This window comes from Protopterus annectens, chromosome 1.part1 (genome assembly GCF_019279795.1).
Source record: "Protopterus annectens isolate FY-2018-M chromosome 1.part1, PAN1.0, whole genome shotgun sequence".
NCBI lineage: Eukaryota > Metazoa > Chordata > Ceratodontiformes > Protopteridae > Protopterus > Protopterus annectens.
The window spans coordinates 1,340,098,966-1,340,119,000 of record NC_056726.1 but is presented as its reverse complement, the minus strand read 5'-3'; the positions used below and the strand labels follow the sequence as shown (position 1 = coordinate 1,340,119,000).

The 20,035-nt window shown below is 45.8% G+C and overlaps 1 protein-coding gene across 3 annotated transcripts in view; it reads left to right on the top strand.

The window, feature by feature from the left end:
• KATNAL2 (katanin catalytic subunit A1 like 2) overlaps positions 1-20,035 on the top strand; it is an 829,719-nt gene that overhangs the window by 261,905 nt on the left and 547,779 nt on the right. For all 3 annotated transcript variants that reach the window (XM_044081877.1, XM_044081869.1, XM_044081884.1), the window contains one exon: positions 1,386-1,497. In XM_044081877.1, coding sequence (XP_043937812.1) covers positions 1,386-1,497 — 112 coding nt within the window. The remainder of the gene's footprint in view (positions 1-1,385; positions 1,498-20,035) is intronic.

Here is a 20,035-nt window from a genome sequence, read left to right as displayed (position 1 = left end):
CTGGACCCAACCCAGTTTGGATTCGTTAAAGGTAGATCATGCCTGTTAAACATGATTAATTTCTTTGAGAAAGTCGCTAAGACCCTGGGCGAGGGAAAGACAGCTGATATTGTCTTTCTTGACCTAGCCAAGGCATTTGACACAATCCCCAACTAAGGTACTCTAGAGAAACTCTCCTATTTGGGAATTAACCCATACATTACTAGATGAGTAGCCAACTGGCTTACCAAGCAGACACATGCTGTCAAATTGGGTGACTTCACCTCAAGCAAAAGGCCAGACACCAGTGGCATACCATAGTGTTCAATGCTGGGCCGCTTACTCTTTGGAACTTATTTCTCAGAAGTCCAGGCAAACTTGGATGGCCTGTGGCAGACCTGATTTTCTGATGAATGCAAATTGGGAGCAATCATTGAGTCCCCCAATAATATTAGTAAACTACAGACAGGGTTAACAAAGACAAGTGATTGGTGCCAAAACCACGGATTCAAGCTAAATGCAAAAAATGCATTATTATTCCCTTTGGGAAAACTGAAACCCCTGCTAATTGCATTACAGACAGCACTCCTGTAAGATAAGATAAATGATCCATAAACTTTTGTCATTTCATCATAGTAACCTTTGGTAAGTTATATGAAGGTGTCTTGAGATCTTTATAACTGTTTTGCTGTGATGATCATTTCAGATAACCACGATGGAATATGAAAGGGGGTGTCGCAAGGACCAGTGTGATGACGGGTCACATAGCTAGAAGACTAGACTTAAAAATTCTGAGATTATTCTTCCATTGTGCAAGGCACTAGCAATGTTGCATCTGAAATTCTCTGCCCAGTTTTGGTAGCCATACAGATTAAGGACATTAGACTGTAAAAATAATGTACAGCGCATACTTAAAATGGTACTGATAGTACAGTGAGGAATTCTGAGAGCTTGGGGTTTATGTTTTTGAATGAAGAATAATAAGCAGGAATGCAGTACAGATATAACCCAGGAATAAAATTGAAAAGGAAAGACAAGAATAATTTATAAGATGAGCTGGTTTAAGACAGGCTTGAAGAAATATTTCTACAGAGACAGGGTGATGTAATCTTGGAACACATTAGTAGAGGTATTGGAGTGCATTCCATGGTGGAGTTCAGGGATTCTTGGAACTGGTAAAACATATGGTGATGTGAGGTAGGATAAGCTGCATAGGAGCTAGCTGCAACACTCTGGTATATTTGATGTTTTGTAGCATCATTTCAGACACATTTTTGTGTAGTCTGGTGATTATTCCTTTTTCTTCTAGGGGAAAAGGTGATCCGTACATTTTTTATAAACTCCGGTAGTAATTTTGTAAATGTGATTAGAACAGTTTTAATGTTGTGCATATGTGTTATTTGCAGAACAATGAGTTCCACTTCTCCATCTTTCCCTAAAATACCAGCACGACCACAATCAAAAACTGCTAGCAAAAAACCTGAAGTAAAACCTCCAAGCAAGGACAGTCCCAAACAGGTATTTCCATTTTAAATTTAGTTTTCAAATTAAAATTTTGTAAATGTCATGATTTTTCCTTTGAATGGAAGGTTACTTGTCTTTGCTGTTGTAGTTTTGTGTGTATGTGTGTATGTGCGTGCGTCAGTGCACATGTCAGATGTGCGTCAGTTGGGGTTGATTGTAAGTATGTGCTATGTTAATCTTTGCATGTTGTCCTTTAAATAAAAGTTGCTATTAGAAGTTCTGGGCAATGCACTGCCATTTTTAAATGAAACTACCATGGAGCAGCACTATGCCGTGTGTGTGTGTGTGTTTATTTTTTTGTAAACAAGAAACATTTTTGCCTGTGTCATAAGTGATAATTTAATAATCATAGATTTATATGAATGAAAACAAACCATATTGACATAATCCTAGCTGCAAGCATTATACATCACTTATAATCTACCCAATCATTATCAGTCAGACATTGCAAAGCTCATTCAAGTCCTGCATTGTTTTAAACCTCATTCATCGCCTGTATGTATTGTTCCCACAATTTCCATTTTTTTCTATGTAATTTGCCCCTACCCTTTTCAGAAGAACCCAGTTCCAGTTGTTTAATCTCTGTTGTTATATTCACTAAGGCCAAGATTCAATAAAATCCATGTAGGCTCTGTGTAGAGCCTACATGGAATGTATCTGTGTACACGGCCACAGTTCCTCACCAGCAGCATGCCATAGATATTAATTATGGTCCCCTGCTGAGGGAGATCACAGTAATATGGATGTTGAATCTGTGCAAGCAGCAGTGTAGATGCTGTCCTATACTTCTTGACTGTCCAGAAAATGTCTGTACAGGTAGTAAGCACAGGACAGTATTTATTTATTTATTTATTTATTTTTTTTTCTTATTTTTATGTGTTGTTTGCGCAGTGTGATGTAGTGCTTAGGGATACCAAGCTGAGCTTGTATATATACACCTGACATCTGCTATATACCTAAAAATAGAAGCCAGATATAATCAGTTGTAATTTTTTTTTGTTTTATTTTTGCCTGTCCCTGTTTGCACTATGCGTCTTGGTGCTGAGCGATGCTGAGCTGCACTTATACATCTGACATCTGCTATATATCTAAAAATAGAAACTGGATGTAATCAATTGTATTACTTTTTCTTTTTTTCTCTCCCTGTTTGTGTGGAGCAGTGCTGTGCTTAGCAATGCCATCTGACATCTAAAATAGAAACCAGCTGTATTTAATTGTTGTAGTTGTGTTGTGCTTAGCAATGCGCAAACCCAGGCAGCTTTACTGCACAATGCTAACATGCATTTTAGTAGTATATGTGAAGATATACAGCTTCCCTGTACTATCCAAGTAGCTACATAGGCTGAGTCATGACCTACAGTGTAGTAGGTCCTGGGTTTGAGTCCTGACCAGTCATATGTTTTACATTTATTGCTGTGAAAATGTGTCAGGTGACTGAAACATCAGTTTAATTTAAAATTAAAAACAATTGTTACATTTAGAAAAGCTGTGCGATACTAAACACTGCTTAAACATGGTCAATGGTCTACAATGTTTGCATGTTGCTAAGCTACACTTAAACATGCCTTGTGTGAGTTTGCACGATGCTGAGCTTTGCTGAAACTGTTTGTGCAAGTTTGCACAAAGCTAAGCGACACTGCACTTTTTTGAAAGTTACAGTATGATGTGTAAGGGCAGGAATGCAGCCTATATAAAGGCCAATAGGTGGAAAGTTCACACCATTCTTTGGAGTCTTCACTTGGCTGTTGATATGCCTGTTGGTGTTGGAGAGGGAGCATAGTGGGGTGTGCAGAAGTTCAAAGTGTTGGACTCCTGGTGAAGAGCTATGAGCCCCAGCAGTGTCATCACAGTTATGACAACCTGAAATGGAGGAAGTGAGAAACCTTAAACACTTGGGGCCAAGAAGCTCAGGCTGGGCAGACCCCACAGATATGTAAGTATGTTTGCCAGTACTTTAGAAATATGCAAGCTGAATCTGTGGAAAACTGGTATGCATAATGTTTTGCTCCTCTTTCAACAGCTGCAGATGAGAGGCCTTGCAATGTCCAGTCTCATGCAGTTCACCTGACCAGGATGAAGCAAGAGTATGGTAAGTAGGGAAACATCAAAGTAATAACTTAATGCATGATGTAATCTGCAATAAATTAGTTACAGTTTTCAGTCTTAACAGTCAGGTTTGACATGTAACGTGTAGTAATGTGTCACTGCCTACCTGTAATAGTGAAGCAAGTTAAATCAGATAAATGTGCAGTACTGTGTAGTATAGCTTCTAAACATCAGTTAATGTTGTGGTCTACCGATATTAAGAGTCACTGTACTGGTCTGCTCATTGTCTGAAATATGGTGTAGGTTGCAATCAATGGACAGGGTATATGGGTTATTTATTTTGATGTCTTACACAGCTACCCATGGTCTACATGCTAGAACTGAAGCAACATTAATCAGGAAAATCTAAAGGGTGATGGTGCTTTGTTATGTAATAGTTTCAAATAAAAAGTGTTCACTATTCCTGTATTCACTGCATGTGTGTTCTAATCTGACACCAGTCAACTGTGAACTGTAAATGAGTAAAGAATGCAGCAAAAACTGTCTGAAATAAATATAGTGCATTTCCCAGAGTAAGATTCAAGCCTATGTTGTGCTCATTCTGTCTGACATAATGCTGTATATTCCACCCAGGCAATGAACATGGTATATGGGTAAGGTTACTGAAGTCCTGAACTGCTATCCATGTGTCTAAATAGCAGGTTTTAGGGAACATTTTCAATACAGTTTAAATCAGGAGTGTGCTTTGATAAGTAATCTTTTCAAATAAGTGTTCATTATTCTTGTATTCATTGCATGTGTGTTCTAATCTGACACCCAGTCAACTGTTAACTGTTAATGAATAAAGAATGTAGCCACAAATGTCTGAAATACATTTAGTGCAATAAGCAGAGTAAGGTTCAAGCCTGTGTTCTGCTTATTCTATCTGAAATAATGCTGTGTATTCTACCCAGGCAATGAACACAGTATATGGGTAAGGTAACAAGTCCTGGGATGTTATCCATGTGTCCTAATTGCCAGATTTAAAGGAACTTTATCAATAAAGTTTAAAACAGGATTGTGCTTTGCTAACTAATCTTTTCAAATATGTTTTTATTATTCCTGTATTCACTGCATGTGTGTTCCATTCAGACACCAGTCAACTGTTCGATATTAACTAAGAAATAATGCATCATCAAATTTCAGATGTGCATGTATTGCAGTACCCAGAGTAAGTGTCAAGCGCCAGTTCAGACAATTTCCCCGAAATATGCTGTACACAGCACTCAGTAAATAACAGGGTATATGGTTCAGTTAGCAGACGAACTACACAGCCATAAATGTGTGTAACTGCCAGATTTCATGTGACATTAATCATTAGAGTATAAAAGGAGATGGTGCTTTGATAACTACTATGTTCAGCTAAAGTGCTCATTATTCATGTGTTCACTGCATTTGGTTTCCAGTGTGATACCACACACAGCTATGTAGGATTTCACACAAAATATTGCAATAAAAGTTGTAAAGTAGAATAGTGTGTTGAGAATTCATGATATTAAAATAAAGTGCACATAATTCCTGCAGTTACTTCTTGTGGGTTCTAATCTCATGGCAGCCAGCTGACAAATAATCAGCCACCTAGTGTACTTAGTGTACATGAACATGCCTCTCTACTGTCATGCATTTGAAGAATGTAATGACTAGTGCCCCATATGACTGGCCCTTGATTAGCAGATACACAGCATTATTTAGAATGCAATTTATTGGCAAATCCGTTTACAGAACACCTTGGTAGTAATGTATGAGTACAACTATGTAAAACAGTTCTCTGTAGTTGTGCCAGTGTACCAGTATTTGTTAGTGCTTAGCCCATATTGTCCCATGCTAACAGGTTGAGAGGTATGCACTTGAAACATCATCTATACAAGAATGGCAGTCACTGTACTCACAGCTAAAATTGCACAGCTGTAGAAGTATGTATTAGTAGTCTGTGCAGTAATATTACCTGCGAAGTTGCCAGTAATATGTTTTTCTCTCTCCCCTCCCTTTATCTTCCTTAATTTATTAACGTTATTTATTATTATGATTTGATATTAATATATTTTGTAACAAATCATGTTGGTCTTGTGGATTATTTCATACCAGTTGGCTGTTGACCTACTTTCCTTTGTTATTTATTGTTGCGCTCCTCATAATATTCCTTTATATGTCACTTGATTACTCAATATTATCTTCCATCATGTTAATACAAACATTTGTCTGGTTATTTCAGTTGTTGCCTTATGTTTATAATTAATTTCCTACAGTGTAACAAGGTAGGCCAGTTCCTGGTGATCCACCTACCTTGTCTCCCCTGGCCATGGCACCGGGGCCAGCATATCTGGCTCGCAACCTGATGCTGCCTCCTCTGTTGTCCCTGCACTACCTGCAGCATCTGGTAGTTCTGTCCCACAGGCTGGGGTTGAGCCCCCCATCTGAAAGTGGAGGGGGTGATTTTGTCACCCATAAAGAACCGCCAGGTATGATGTGTGGGTTGCTGTGCCAAACTGTCGGTGCATGCCTACGCCAGATGGAGAACATGCTGTCCATCCTGGTGGGGCAGCCTCACCCTGGATGCTAGCATCCACACAGTGTGTGATGCTCATGGGACTGGGATTCCACAACAGCCTCCCCATCCAAGGTGTTCACCCCCCCCCCTCTTATGTCACACATCAACCCTGTCTGCTGTCTTGTCTGTCTGCAAAAGCTTTCTCACCTTTTCAACTTACCTCCCCCACACATACCTTTGTCCTTTCCCCAACATTCCACTCTCACCTTAAAAAAAATAAAATGGGCACCTGTCCCCAAAACATTTTGTCCCAAAAATAGCTCTCCATTTCGTACATGTCCACTGGACACAGTTTGGTCCAGTTGGCTTGACAATGCACTTATGTTATCACCCATCTCTGGGGGTTACACTCCAAATTCAGCTAAAAAACAAATCTGTGAAAGTGCACAGTTTTTGCTGTTCAAGAAATGGATAGCTATTGTTCTGTCCTACACCAGTTCTACACATCCCTATATGCCTTTCACTATGTTTTGCCCCCTATTTGCACCCCATTTCACCACTGTTCTATCTCCCCATGTTTCTTTTCTTTAAAGATTTTTGCATTACCTGGCATGGCACAATGCATCAGTTAGCTATGTTAAATAGCTCTACATGTATATATGCTTCTGAAACAATATTAATCACATTCACAAAGTACACCTGCACCCTATTTCTAACCCAGGACCATCTCAGCTGCAGAACAGTAGATCAACAGTAGATTTCTTTACCACATTCTACCTAATAAACTCTTTCTGCACTTGCTTTTAGTCCTTTTTAATTTAATTGCATCTTTAAACTGTGTTTGGTCTAATATTGCTACATACTCAAGTTTTCTAGCTTGCACTGCATATGAATTGTTTTTACTTCTGTTTTTGCTAATTTTCTGTAACAAAAAAAACTGTAAGCCTGTTTCCTACCTTTCCTGTAACTAGTGTTCCAGATACAGATTTTCTGTATCCAGGACTGTATGTAAGCTTCTGAGCCCCCAAGCCTTTCTGTGTTGGAGGGAAGCCTACTAGCTTATCAGTGGGAGTGGTAAGCACTAGGTAACCTGCCTACCACATAAGGAGTGGTTCTGGCCCAGAAATTGTAGATATTGGCCGTTTGGGCAATCTCTTCCATCTCTCTCAACTTTCTGATTTGAAAGCCTGCATTTGCACTTGTTTCTGTCCTGTATCTCATCTAGTGCAGCTACAGATGTTATGTGATCCTATCTCGCCTACATTCTGAATGATGGGTTCGGAGCCGATCCCTCGGCTCCGACTCGGCACGCTTATGCCAAAGAGCGAAGTCTCTTACTGGCTGAGCTTACCATATCCCAGGATGCACCACTACCAGTCCCCCAGATCTCGTTTGCCGCTAACAAGTGAAGACGTGGTCTCGAGCTGGCTGAGTTAAGTAGTGATTTTTTCACTAGTTTTTCTGTCAGGTTTTTCTTCTTTTTCTACAAAAAGCTGTTTTAACAGCTATTCTTGTGTTTTGAGTGTGTTGGATAAAATTCACTTGGTGAATTCTTGTGTTGTGAGTGACTAGGAGTACCTCTTGTCAGGAAAGGCCTTTCCCGGTCTTTTTGTTTGTAGGTGACTTTGGTTCTGTTTTGAATCATTTACATTTCTCTTCTTAAATAAGAACTAACGGAGAGAAATTATTATATTACAGAGTTTGTGCTGTGTTTGACTAACTCAGAGTATTGCGAGTGATAACTGTAAGCCTACTCTAGGTGTATTACCAGTGTTCTTTCAGTTACTTTTGAAAATTTCTATAATGTCTCAGAATCCCAGGCCTTGGGCTTCAAGAAATGTGTAAAATGTAGCTTCAAAATGTCCATCACGGATGATCACTGCTATGTGTGTATTGCTTAGGGGCAAAGCATTTACAGGAATCATGTAGTGTATGTCACGCTTTTTCCTCAAGGGTCCTCCAGGAGAGGAAAAATAAATTAATTCTTAAGGGATTAATTAAACCTTCTTCGAAGAAGCTTTGGCATCCTCTCCTTCTCCGGCCAAAAGAAAGGCGTCGGCTCCGACCAGTCCGTCGGATCCGATCGCTAAGAAACAAAGGCAGGCCTCTCCTTCGGCTCCAAGGACTTGGAGCCGAGGTCGGAACGGTCTGCCTCGATGCCACCAGTATCGACTCCTCTGGCTTCGGAGCCGATAGCTGGGGCATCGAGGCGGGTCATCTTCGTCGGCTCCACTGCTCTCGGAGCCGACAAGGTTGCCCGCTCAGACACTTCCTCCTCGGCGCCAAGTCCACCTCGGCACCGATGGAAACTGGTGTGTGTATTCCCTCGGCGCCGTTACTCATCGAGTCGCCTCGGAGCCGGTCCCCTTGCCCTTTGGGGCCGTTGGAGAGGCCTTCGGACCCGTTCTGTTTCCTCTCGGTCTTCGAGGATGTCAGATTCTGATATAGACAGGGTGCTCCAAAGACTGTTCCAGTCCCCAGTCTTCCAAAATTTGTTTCGGTTCCGACCCAGTTGGCTTCGAGCCGATGACCTTGGCCCACCCATTGCCATTCCTCCTCCGACTGCTTCGGCTGCGTCGGAGCAGGTGCTGTTGGAGCCGATGGAGATCTCAGGGTCGGCTCCGACCCTTACTCCAACCCGGGCCTTCGGGTCCGAGTTTGGTACGCGGACGTCTTCGGCTGGACCCGGGGTGATGTTTGGGACCTATGCTTGGTTCCGAGCCTCCCCTCGGTGCTTCGCTCGGGTCTTCCGTCGACTATCACGGCTCCGGGGACCGGACACTCCCAGGATTCTGGAGGTCCGGCTTTCAGAGCCATGAGGAGTGCCTTGGCCAAGTCCTCTTGACCATCTCCCGGCTTTACCGGCACCTTCCCTAGGCGTGGAGACTGGGTCTTTGGCAGTTCCCTGTCCGTAGTCAGCGGAGTCCGGGGCCTGAGGTTACCCCAGTGGGGTTCCCCTCCTCCTGAGGGTTCTTCTGAGCTGTCTTCGGAGGAACCCCCAAGGAAGAGATCGTGCAACAGGACGCCCGTGGACTCCCCCGAGTCTATTACGGACACTGATCTGGATGATGCAGAGGGGTCCCGAAGTCGTCCTCGGATGATGTCTCCTTTGCAGACATCTTAGAGATCCTCAAACAACGAGGCGGCTGGATATCCAAACCCCTCTACTGACGAGTCAGTGCTCCTCAAGGCCTTTGGGGCTCAGCCCTCCGCCTCCTGGGTGTCTCCGGCCTTTAGCGTGCTTCTGGTTTTTGTTTGTCGAAGGGCGGGAACATCCAGATACCGTGGAACCAGTCCCTTCCGTCCAAATAAATTTTTGTCTGCTTCCCCCGAGAAGGAGTTCCTCACTAAAGGCGTGGCTGTAGATGCCATGGTGGTGGCATCTGCTACACAACAGGACGTGGCAGAGGCTTCAACGTCCATCCATCCTCCTAATAAGGAGTCTAGGAGTATGGACAGGTACGGGAAGCGCACCCTGACTTCAGCGGCCTTTACTTTAAGGTCTCTGAATTATTTGGCACATTTTACCAGGCTTCAGTGGGATCTGGTCAAGGAGTTGTCAGATTCCCTCTCGGGTAACCTACCTGAGCAGCTAGCCCAGTCGGTTAGCTCTCAGTTGGCTATCCTTACGTCAATTTCTAACTCGTCCATGAGGCTCATTTCCTATGCGGCGAAGGGCGGTAGAGCGGCAGGCACAGGCGTGGCTCTACGGAGACAAGCCTGGCTCCGTTGTGTCAGTTCGGAGGCCTTCAAGTCTTCCTTCACGACGCTCCCTTTGATGGGTCCTCCTTGTTTGGACCCAAGGTTAAAGACACCCTTACCAGCTGTGAGCAAGAGGGAAAAACTTTATCTGCCGTAGGTGCCCGTTATTCCACTCCCTTTCGGCCTTACCCCAAGGCTAAAGGAGGGAAAATGTGGTTCCGCAAATCCCGTAAGTTTTTCTCCCAACAGCAGGAAGAATCCCTTCCAGAGGCAGAGGACGGGAAATTTTTCAGGGAGACGCCGTCCCAGAGGCGGCAGAGGGCCCGCAATTCTGGAGACCGCGAGTCCTTTCGTGGCTCTTCAGCCTCCCACACGTCATGAGGGATTGCCCGGCTGTGCTGCTCGGAGCCAGTCGGGTGTCGTTTGCCAAGCACCTAAAAGCCTGGGAGTCAATCACTCAGGACAGATGGGTGCTTCGGATCATTGCCGGAGGTTACACCATCCCATTCACATTCTCGCCCCCACCGTCCAAAAGAATCCCGGACCCACCACCCAGTCAAAGGGAAATGGCAGCCAGAAGCTTTAAAGCTGCTAGAAAAGGAGTCATCCAACCGGTCCCCACAGACCAGATCGGATCAGGAAATTACTCCAGGTTCTTTTTAGTGCCAAAAAAGACAGGGGACCTGAGACCAATATTGAATCTCAGCAGACTGAACCAATCCGTCACGAAATCCAAATTCCAAATGGTCACGTTACAATCCATTCTCCCATTGTTGGAGAAGGATGTTTGGATGTGCTCCATAGACCTCAAGGACGCCTATTATCACATACCGATACATCAGGCGTCCAGAAGGTATCTGCGCTTCAGCCTGGGAGTCAGTCATTACCAATTTTGCGCTCTGCCCTTTGGTCTCACCACAGCCCCAGGGTGTTCACCAAGTGTTTGGCAGTAGTGACGGCTCACCTGAGAAGTCTTGGATTCCAAGTGTTTCCCTATCTGGACGACTGGCTCCTGACTGCCACCACCAGGCATCTACTAATGGACAACCTCAAAGCCACCATCTCCTGGGTGTTACCCTGGGGTTACATGGAATTGGTCAAAGTCTGTGTTGCTGCCCTCGCAACGCATAAAGTTCATAGGAGCAGAGATAGACACAAGATTCATGCGTGGCTTTCTTCCTGCCGAAAGGATCCAAACTTTACAGGGCCAAGTTCAAGCTCTGATCTCGAGATCCAAAGCCCCAGCCAGGATGGTTCTACAAGTTCTAGGCTCAATGTCTGCCACGGTTCTTTTAGTCCCTCTGGCAAGATTGCACATGAGGATTCTTCAGTGGCTATTGTCAACGCAATGGTCCTTTCAGGATCTTCCCTCAATCATCACATCATGATTACGGATATATGCAAAGGGACCTTCGCTGGTGGCTTCAGACATCCAATTTGGATCAAGGAAACCCTTTGTTCTTCCCTCTCCAGTGGTTACCCTGACGACAGATGCCTCCCAGATAGGGTGGGGGGGGCATTGTCTGGGCAGGCTAGTTCAGGGCTCCTGGCTTCCAGACAAAGCTCTTCTCCACATCAATGTGTTGGAGATGAGGGCTGTACTTCTATCCCTACAAGCCTTACACAAGTTTCTTCCTCAGGGCATCATCGCCATCCACACAGACAACATGTCGGTGGTTTGGTATCTGAACAAACAAGGAGGGACCAGATCATACCCCCTTTGCAGAGAGGCCATGAGAGTGTGGGAATGGGCTGTAGCTACCAACCGCTTCTTGGTAGCGACCCACATCCCGGGAAAGTCAAATATATTGGCAGACAAATTGAGCAGGACAATTCTCTCTCCTCACGAGTGGTCTCTAAACCACACAGTAGCAGCTCAGGTTTTCAGGAGGTGGGGGACGCCGTGCTGCGACCTATTTGCAACTCCATTAAACACCAAGTGCCAAAGGTTCTTCTCCTTGATCCCACATCAGGGAGTACCAGCCATGGATGCTCTAGCACAACCTTGGCCAACAGGGCTACTTTATGCCTTTCCTCCAATTCCGCTTCTTCCCAGAGTTATTCAAAAAGCCTCTCAACTGGGGTCTTCAATGATACTGATTGCCCCGTACTGGCCTCGTCAGGTATGGTTTCCCTACCTGAAGAAGCATGCAGTGGACGATCCGTGGACCTTAGACCTGATTCCGGACTTGCTAATCCATCAGTCGGGACTTCGACATCAGTCCCTTCAATCTTTGAAATTGACAGCTTGGCTCCTCCACTTCCGACTTTAGTTAGAAGGCACACACTAGACCCGGAAGTTGTTCACATTTTATCTTCCGCCCACAAACCCACCACTAACAAATTGTACCTTAGTAAGTGGAAGAGGTTTGCTATCTGGGCTCAACTCAAGGGCTTAGACCCTATCACTGCTCCTGTCCCAGAGGTCTTGAAATTTTTAACATCCCTGTTTAATCAGGGATCTTCTGTCTCAACTATTAAAGTCCAACTAGCGGCTATCTCTAAATTCCACGAATCCATGGATCCTCCTTTGATGAGCAGCAGACTATGCAAAACTTTCATTAAAGGTGTGAGCCTATTAAGACCACCAATTTTTCATCCTGCACCTCCGTGGGATCTTGATTTGGTGCTTCGCGCATTAACATCTCCCCCTTTCGAACCGGCTGCTACATGCGAGTTAAAATATCTGTCTTGGAAAACTGCCTTCTTAGTTGCAATTACTTGCAAGAAGAGTTTCAGAGCTTCAAGCCCTGTCTATTAAGCCACCGTGCTTGATTTTCCACAAGGATAGAGTATCACTTAGGCCTAATCCATCCTTTGTCCCAAAGGTCTGTTCTAGTTTCTGCCTCCAACAATCTCTAGAGCTACCGGTTTTCTTCCCAAAATTCTCCAATGAAGCAGAATACACTCTTCATAAATTGGATGTTCACAGGCAATTACGCTTCTATTTAGACACGACTCAGCAACTTCGTAAGTCAGACCAGTTGTTTGTGTCCTTCTCAGATAATAAACTGGGCCAAACCATCACAAAAGCTACTATCTCAAAATGGATCAGAGATTGCATAACTCAGGCTTATTCTTCTTTGAATAAGCAACTTACAACATCTATCAAGGCTCATTCTACCAGAGCTATGGCTACTTCTATAGCTTTTCATTCCAAGCTCGCTATATCGGAAATCTGTGCTGCGGCTACTTGGTCCAATCCGCACACTTTCATTTCCCACTACAAATTGGATGTGGCATCTAAAGGACGAGCTTCATTTGGTTCCACGGTACTCAGGAGTGTTTTCCAGTGAGCCACCCAGGATTCAGGTGCTAGGGACGCTGTCCCATCATTCAGAATGTAGGCGAGATAGGATCACATAACATCTTTTAGTTATGTACTCACCATAACTTCAGATGTTTGGGATCCATCTCGCCTACATTCCTAATACCCACCCTCCTTCCCCCTGCCTTGGAGATCAGAAGAGATTGAACGGTTCTGAGTTCTACTGTTTTATCTTGTTTCATCTGACGATGTTATATAAGCAGGGTATGCATGTGTGCATGTATGCGGACAAACTAGATCTGGGGGACTGGTAGTGGTGCATCCTGGGATATGGTAAGCTCAGCCAGTAAGAGACTTCGCTCTTTGGCATAAGCGTGCCAGTCGGAGCCGAGGGATCGGCTCCGAACCCATCATTCAGAATGTAGGCGAGATGGATCCCAAACATCTGAAGTTATGGTGAGTACATAACTAAAAGATGTTATGTGATCCTATCTCGCCTACATTCTGAATGATGGGTTCGGAGCCGATCCCTCGGCTCACTGGGCTATGCCAAAGAGCGAAGTCTCTTACTGGCTGAGCTTACCATATCCCAGGATGCACCACTACCAGTCCCCCAGATCTCGTTTGCCGCTAACAAGTGAAGACGTGGTCTCGAGCTGGCTGAGTTAAGTAGTGATTTTTTCACTAGTTTTTCTGTCAGGTTTTTCTTCTTTTTCTACAAAAAGCTGTTTTAACAGCTATTCTTGTGTTTTGAGTGACTAGGAGTACCTCTTGTCAGGAAAGGCCTTTCCCGGTCTTTTTGTTTGTAGGTGACTTCGGTTCTGTTTTGAATCATTTACATTTCTCTTCTTAAATAAGAACTAACGGAGAGAAATTATTATATTACAGAGTTTGTGCTGTGTTTGACTAACTCAGAGTATTGCGAGTGATAACTGTAAGCCTACTCTAGGTGTATTACCAGTGTTCTTTCAGTTACTTTTGAAAATTTCTATAATGTCTCAGAATCCCAGGCCTTCGGGCTTCAAGAAATGTGTAAAATGTAGCTTCAAAATGTCCATCACGGATGATCACTCGCTATGTGTGTATTGCTTAGGGGCAAAGCATTTACAGGAATCATGTAGTGTATGTCACGCTTTTTCCTCAAGGGTCCTCCAGGAGAGGAAAAATAAATTAATTCTTAAGGGATTAATTAAACCTTCTTTCGAAGAAGCTTTGGCATCCTCTCCTTCTCCGGCCAAAAAGAAAAGGGCGTCGGCTCCGACCAGTCCGTCGGATCCGATCGCTAAGAAACAAAGGCAGGCCTCTCGGCTCCAAGGACTTGAGCCGAGGTCGAACGGTCTGCCTCGATGCCACCAGTATCGACTCCTCTGGCTCGGGCCGATAGCTGGGGCATCGAGGCGGGTCATCTTCGCCGGCTCCACTGCTCGGAGCCGACAAAGGTTGCCCGCTCAGACACTTCCTCCTCGGCGAAGTCCACCTTGGCACCGATGGAAACTGGTGTGTGTATTCCTCGGCGCCGATACTCATCGAGTCGCCTCGAGCCGGGTCCCCTAGCCCTTTGGGGCCGTTGGAGAGGCCTTCTCGGACCCGTTCTGTTTCCTCTCGGTCTTCGAGGATGTCAGATTCTGATATAGACAGGGTGCTCCAAAGACTGTTCCAGTCCCCAGTCTTCCAAAAATTTGTTTCGGTTCCGACCCAGTTGGCTTCGGAGCCGATGACCTTGGCCCACCCCATTGCCATTCCTCCTCCGACTGCTTCGCTCCGCCGGAGCAGGTGCTGTTGGAGCCGATGGAGATCTCAGGGTCGGCTCCGACCCTTACTCCAACCCGGCCTTCGGGTCCGAGTTTGCTGGACGTCTTCGGCTGGACCCGGGGTGATGTTTGGGACCTATGCTTGGTTCGAGCCTCCCTCGGTGCTTCGCTGCGGGTCTTCCGTCGACTATCACGGCTCCGGGGACCGGACACTCCCAGGATTCTGGAGGTCCGGCTTTCAGAGCCATGAGGAGTGCCTTGGCCAAGTCCTCTTCGGCCATCTCCCCGGCTTTACCGGCACCTTCCCTAGGCGTGGAGACTGGGTCTTTGGCAGTTCCCCTGTCCGTAGTCAGCGGAGCCCGGGGCCTGAGGTTACCCCAGTGGGGTTCCTCCTCCTGAGGGTTCTTCTGAGCTGTCTTCGGAGGAACCCCCAAGGAAGAGATCGTGCAAGAGGAAGCACGTGGACTCCCCCGAGTCTATTACTTCGGACACTGATCTGGATGATGCAGAGGGGTCCCCGAAGTCGTCCTCGGATGATGTCTCCTTTGCAGACATCTTAGAAATCCTCAAACAACGAGGCGGCTGGATATCCAAACCCCCCTCTACTGACGAGACAGTGCTCCTCAAGGCCTTTGGGGCTCAGCCCTCCGCCTCCTGGGTGTCTCCGCCCTTCGACGAGCTTCTGGATTTAGTTTGTCGAAGGGCGTGGGAACATCCAGATACCGTGGAACCAGTCCCTTCTCGTCCAAATAAATTTTTGTCTGCTCCCCGAGAAGGAGTTCCTCACTAAAGGCGTGGCTGTAGATGCCATGGTGGTGGCATCTGCTACACAACAGGACGTGGCAGAGGCTTCAACGTCCATCCATCCTCCTAATAAGGAGTCTAGGAGTATGGACAGGTATGGAAGCGCACCTTGACTTCAGCGGCCTTTACTTTAAGGTCTCTGAATTATTTGGCACATTTACCAGGCTTCAGAGGGATCTGGTCAAGGAGTTGTCAGATTCCTCTCGGGTAACCTACCTGAGCAGCTAGCCCAGTCGGTTAGCTCTCAGTTGGCTATCCTTACGCCAATTTCTAACTCGTCCATGAGGCTCATTTCCTATGCGGCTGAAGGCGGGTAGAGCGGCAGGCACAGGCGTGGCTCTCACGGAGACAAGCCTGGCTCCGTTGTGTCAGTTCATGGAGGCCTTCAAGTCTTCCTTCCGACACTCCCTTTGATGGGTCCTCCTTGTTTGGACCCAAGGTTAAAGACACCCTTACCGCTGTGAGCAAGAGGGAAAAACTTTATCTGCCGTAGGTGCCCGTTATTCCACTCCCTTTCGGCCTTACCCCAAGGCTAAAGGAGGGGAAAATGTGGTTCCATAAATTCCGTAAGTTTTCTCCCAACAGCAGGAAGAATCCCCTTCCAGAGGCAGAGGACGGGAAATTTTTCAGGGAGACGCCGTCCCAGAGGCGGCAGAGGGCCCGCAATTCTGGAGACCGCGAGTCCTTTCGTGGCTCTTCAGCCTCCCACACGTCATGAGGGATTGCCCGGCTGTGCTGCTCGGAGCCAGTCGGGTGTCGTTTGCCAAGCACCTAAAAGCCTGGGAGTCAATCACTCAGGACAGATGGGTGCTTCGGATCATTGCCGGAGGTTACACCATCCCATTCACATTCTCGCCCCCACCGTCCAAAAGAATCCCGGACCCACCACCCAGTCAAAGGGAAATGGCAGCCGCAGAAGCTTTAAAGCTGCTAGAAAAAGGAGTCATCCAACCGGTCCCCACAGACCAGATCGGATCAGGAAATTACTCCAGGTTCTTTTTAGTGCCAAAAAAGACAGGGGACCTGAGACCAATATTGAATCTCAGCAGACTGAACCAATCCGTCACGAAATCCAAATTCCAAATGGTCACGTTACAATCCATTCTCCCATTGTTGGAGAAGGATGTTTGGATGTGCTCCATAGACCTCAAGGACGCCTATTATCACATACCGATACATCAGGCGTCCAGAAGGTATCTGCGCTTCAGCCTGGGAGTCAGTCATTACCAATTTTGCGCTCTGCCCTTTGGTCTCACCACAGCCCCCAGGGTGTTCACCAAGTGTTTGGCAGTAGTGACGGCTCACCTGAGAAGTCTTGGATTCCAAGTGTTTCCCTATCTGGACGACTGGCTCCTGACTGCCACCACCAGGCATCTACTAATGGACAACCTCAAAGCCACCATCTCCCTGGGTGTTACCCTGGGGGTTACATTCAATTGGTCAAAGTCTGTCTTGCTGCCCTCTCAACGCATAAAGTTCATAGGAGCAGAGATAGACTCAAGATTGATGCGCGTCTTTCTTCCTGCCGAAAGGATCCAAACTTTACAGGGCCAAGTTCAAGCTCTGATCTCGAGATCCAAAGCCCCAGCCAGGATGGTTCTACAAGTTCTAGGCTCAATGTCTGCCACGGTTCTTTTAGTCCCTCTGGCAAGATTGCACATGAGGATTCTTCAGTGGCTATTGTCAACGCAATGGTCCTTTCAGGATCTTCCCCTCAATCATCACATCATGATTACGGATATATGCAAAAGGGACCTTCGCTGGTGGCTTCAGACATCCAATTTGGATCAAGGAAACCCTTTGTTCTTCCCTCTCCAGTGGTTACCCTGACGACAGATGCCTCCCAGATAGGGTGGGGGGGGCATTGTCTGGGCAGGCTAGTTCAGGACTCCTGGCTTCCAGACGAAGCTCTTCTCCACATCAATGTGTTGGAGATGAGGGCTGTACTTCTATCCCTACAAGCCTTACACAAGTTTCTTCCTCAGGGCATCATCGCCATCCACACAGACAACATGTCGGTGGTTTGGTATCTGAACAAACAAGGAGGGACCAGATCATACCCCCTTTGCAGAGAGGCCATGAGAGTGTGGGAATGGGCTGTAGCTACCAACCGCTTCTTGGTAGCGACCCACATCCCGGAAAGTCAAATATATTGGCAGACAAATTGAGCAGGACAATTCTCTCTCCTCACGAGTGGTCTCTAAACCACACAGTAGCAGCTCAGGTTTTCAGGAGGTGGGGGACGCCGTGCTGCGACCTATTTGCAACTCCATTAAACACCAAGTGCCAAAGGTTCTTCTCCTTGATCCCACATCAGGGAGTACCAGCCATGGATGCTCTAGCACAACCTTGGCCAACAGGGCTACTTTATGCCTTTCCTCCAATTCCGCTTCTTCCCAGAGTTATTCAAAAAGCCTCTCAACTGGGGTCTTCAATGATACTGATTCCCCGTACTGGCCTCGTCAGGTATGGTTTCCCTACCTGAAGAAGCATGCAGTGGACGATCCGTGGACCTTAGACCTGATTCGGACTTGCTAATCCATCAGTCGGGACTTCGACATCAGTCCCTTCAATCTTTGAAATTGACAGCTTGGCTCCTCCACTTCCGACTTTAGTTAGAAGGCACACACTAGACCCGGAAGTTGTTCACATTTTATCTTCGCCCACAAACCCACCACTAACAAATTGTACCTTAGTAAGTGGAAGAGGTTTGCTATCTGGAGCTCAACTCAAGGGCTTAGACCCTATCACTGCTCCTGTCCCAGAGGTCTTGAAATTTTTAACATCCCTGTTTAATCAGGGATCTTCTGTCTCAACTATTAAAGTCCAACTAGCGGCTATCTCTAAATTCCACGAATCCATGGATCCTCCTTTGATGAGCAGCAGACTATGCAAAACTTTCATTAAAGGTGCGAGCCTATTAAGACCACCAATTTTTCATCCTGCACCTCTGTGGGATCTTGATTTGGTGCTTCGCGCATTAACATCTCCCCCTTTCGAACCGGCTGCTACATGCGAGTTAAAATATCTGTCTTGGAAAACTGCCTTCTTAGTTGCAATTACTTGCAAGAAGAGTTTCAGAGCTTCAAGCCCTGTCTATTAAGCCACCGTACTTGATTTTCCACAAGGATAGAGTATCACTTAGGCCTAATCCATCCTTTGTCCCAAAGGTCTGTTCTAGTTTCTGCCTCCAACAATCTCTAGAGCTACCGGTTTTCTTCCCAAAATTCTCCAATGAAGCAGAATACACTCTTCATAAATTGGATGTTCACAGGCAATTACGCTTCTATTTAGACACGACTCAGCAACTTCGTAAGTCAGACCAGTTGTTTGTGTCCTTCTCAGATAATAAACTGGGCCAAACCATCACAAAAGCTACTATCTCAAAATGGATCAGAGATTGCATAACTCAGGCTTATTCTTCTTCGAATAAGCAACTTACAACATCTATCAAGGCTCATTCTACCAGAGCTATGGCTACTTCTATAGCTTTTCATTCCAAGCTCGCTATATCGAAATCTGTGCTGCGGCTACTTGGTCCAATCCGCACACTTTCATTTCCCACTACAAATTGGATGTGGCATCTAAAGGACGAGCTTCATTTGGTTCCACGGTACTCAGGAGTGTTTTCCAGTGAGCCACCCAGGATTCAGGTGCTAGGGACGCTGTCCCATCATTCAGAATGTAGGCGAGATAGGATCACATAACATCTTTTAGTTATGTACTCACCATAACTTCAGATGTTTGGGATCCATCTCTACATTCCTAATACCCACCCTCCTTCCCCTGCCTTGGAGATCAGAAGAGATTGAACGGTTTTGAGTTCTACTGTTTTATCTTGTTTCATCTGACGATGTTATATAAGCAGGGTATGCATGTGTGCATGTATGCGGACAAACTAGATCTGGGGGACTGGTAGTGGTGCATCCTGGGATATGGTAAGCTCAGCCAGTAAGAGACTTCGCTCTTTGGCATAAGCGTGCCGAGTCGGAGCCAAGGGATCGGCTCCGAACCCATCATTCAGAATGTAGGCGAGATGGATCCCAAACATCTGAAGTTATGGTGAGTACATAACTAAAAGATTCTTAGTTTTAGCACTTAAATTTGCTTATTCATGCTCAGCACTTGTTCAGAACTTGTGAGCACTAAATAAGCTACTAATTACTATAGCACTCGATCTTCCTCATTACCTAGAGGAAAACAGTTTTTGTACTTACTTTTTTCATTTGCTTAGAGAAAAACAGCTTTTGTAATCACTTTAATCACTTATCTAGAGGAAAATTATTTTTTATTCAGGCATGTCCAAGGGTCATCTCCCAGTATTCACTCCTGTCTATCTGATGAAACTGGACATTTTGAGGCAATGTAGAAATTCCCTCATGTACGCAGACAATCCTCTCCTCCTACCACCCAACACTACAGTCTGTCAGAGAT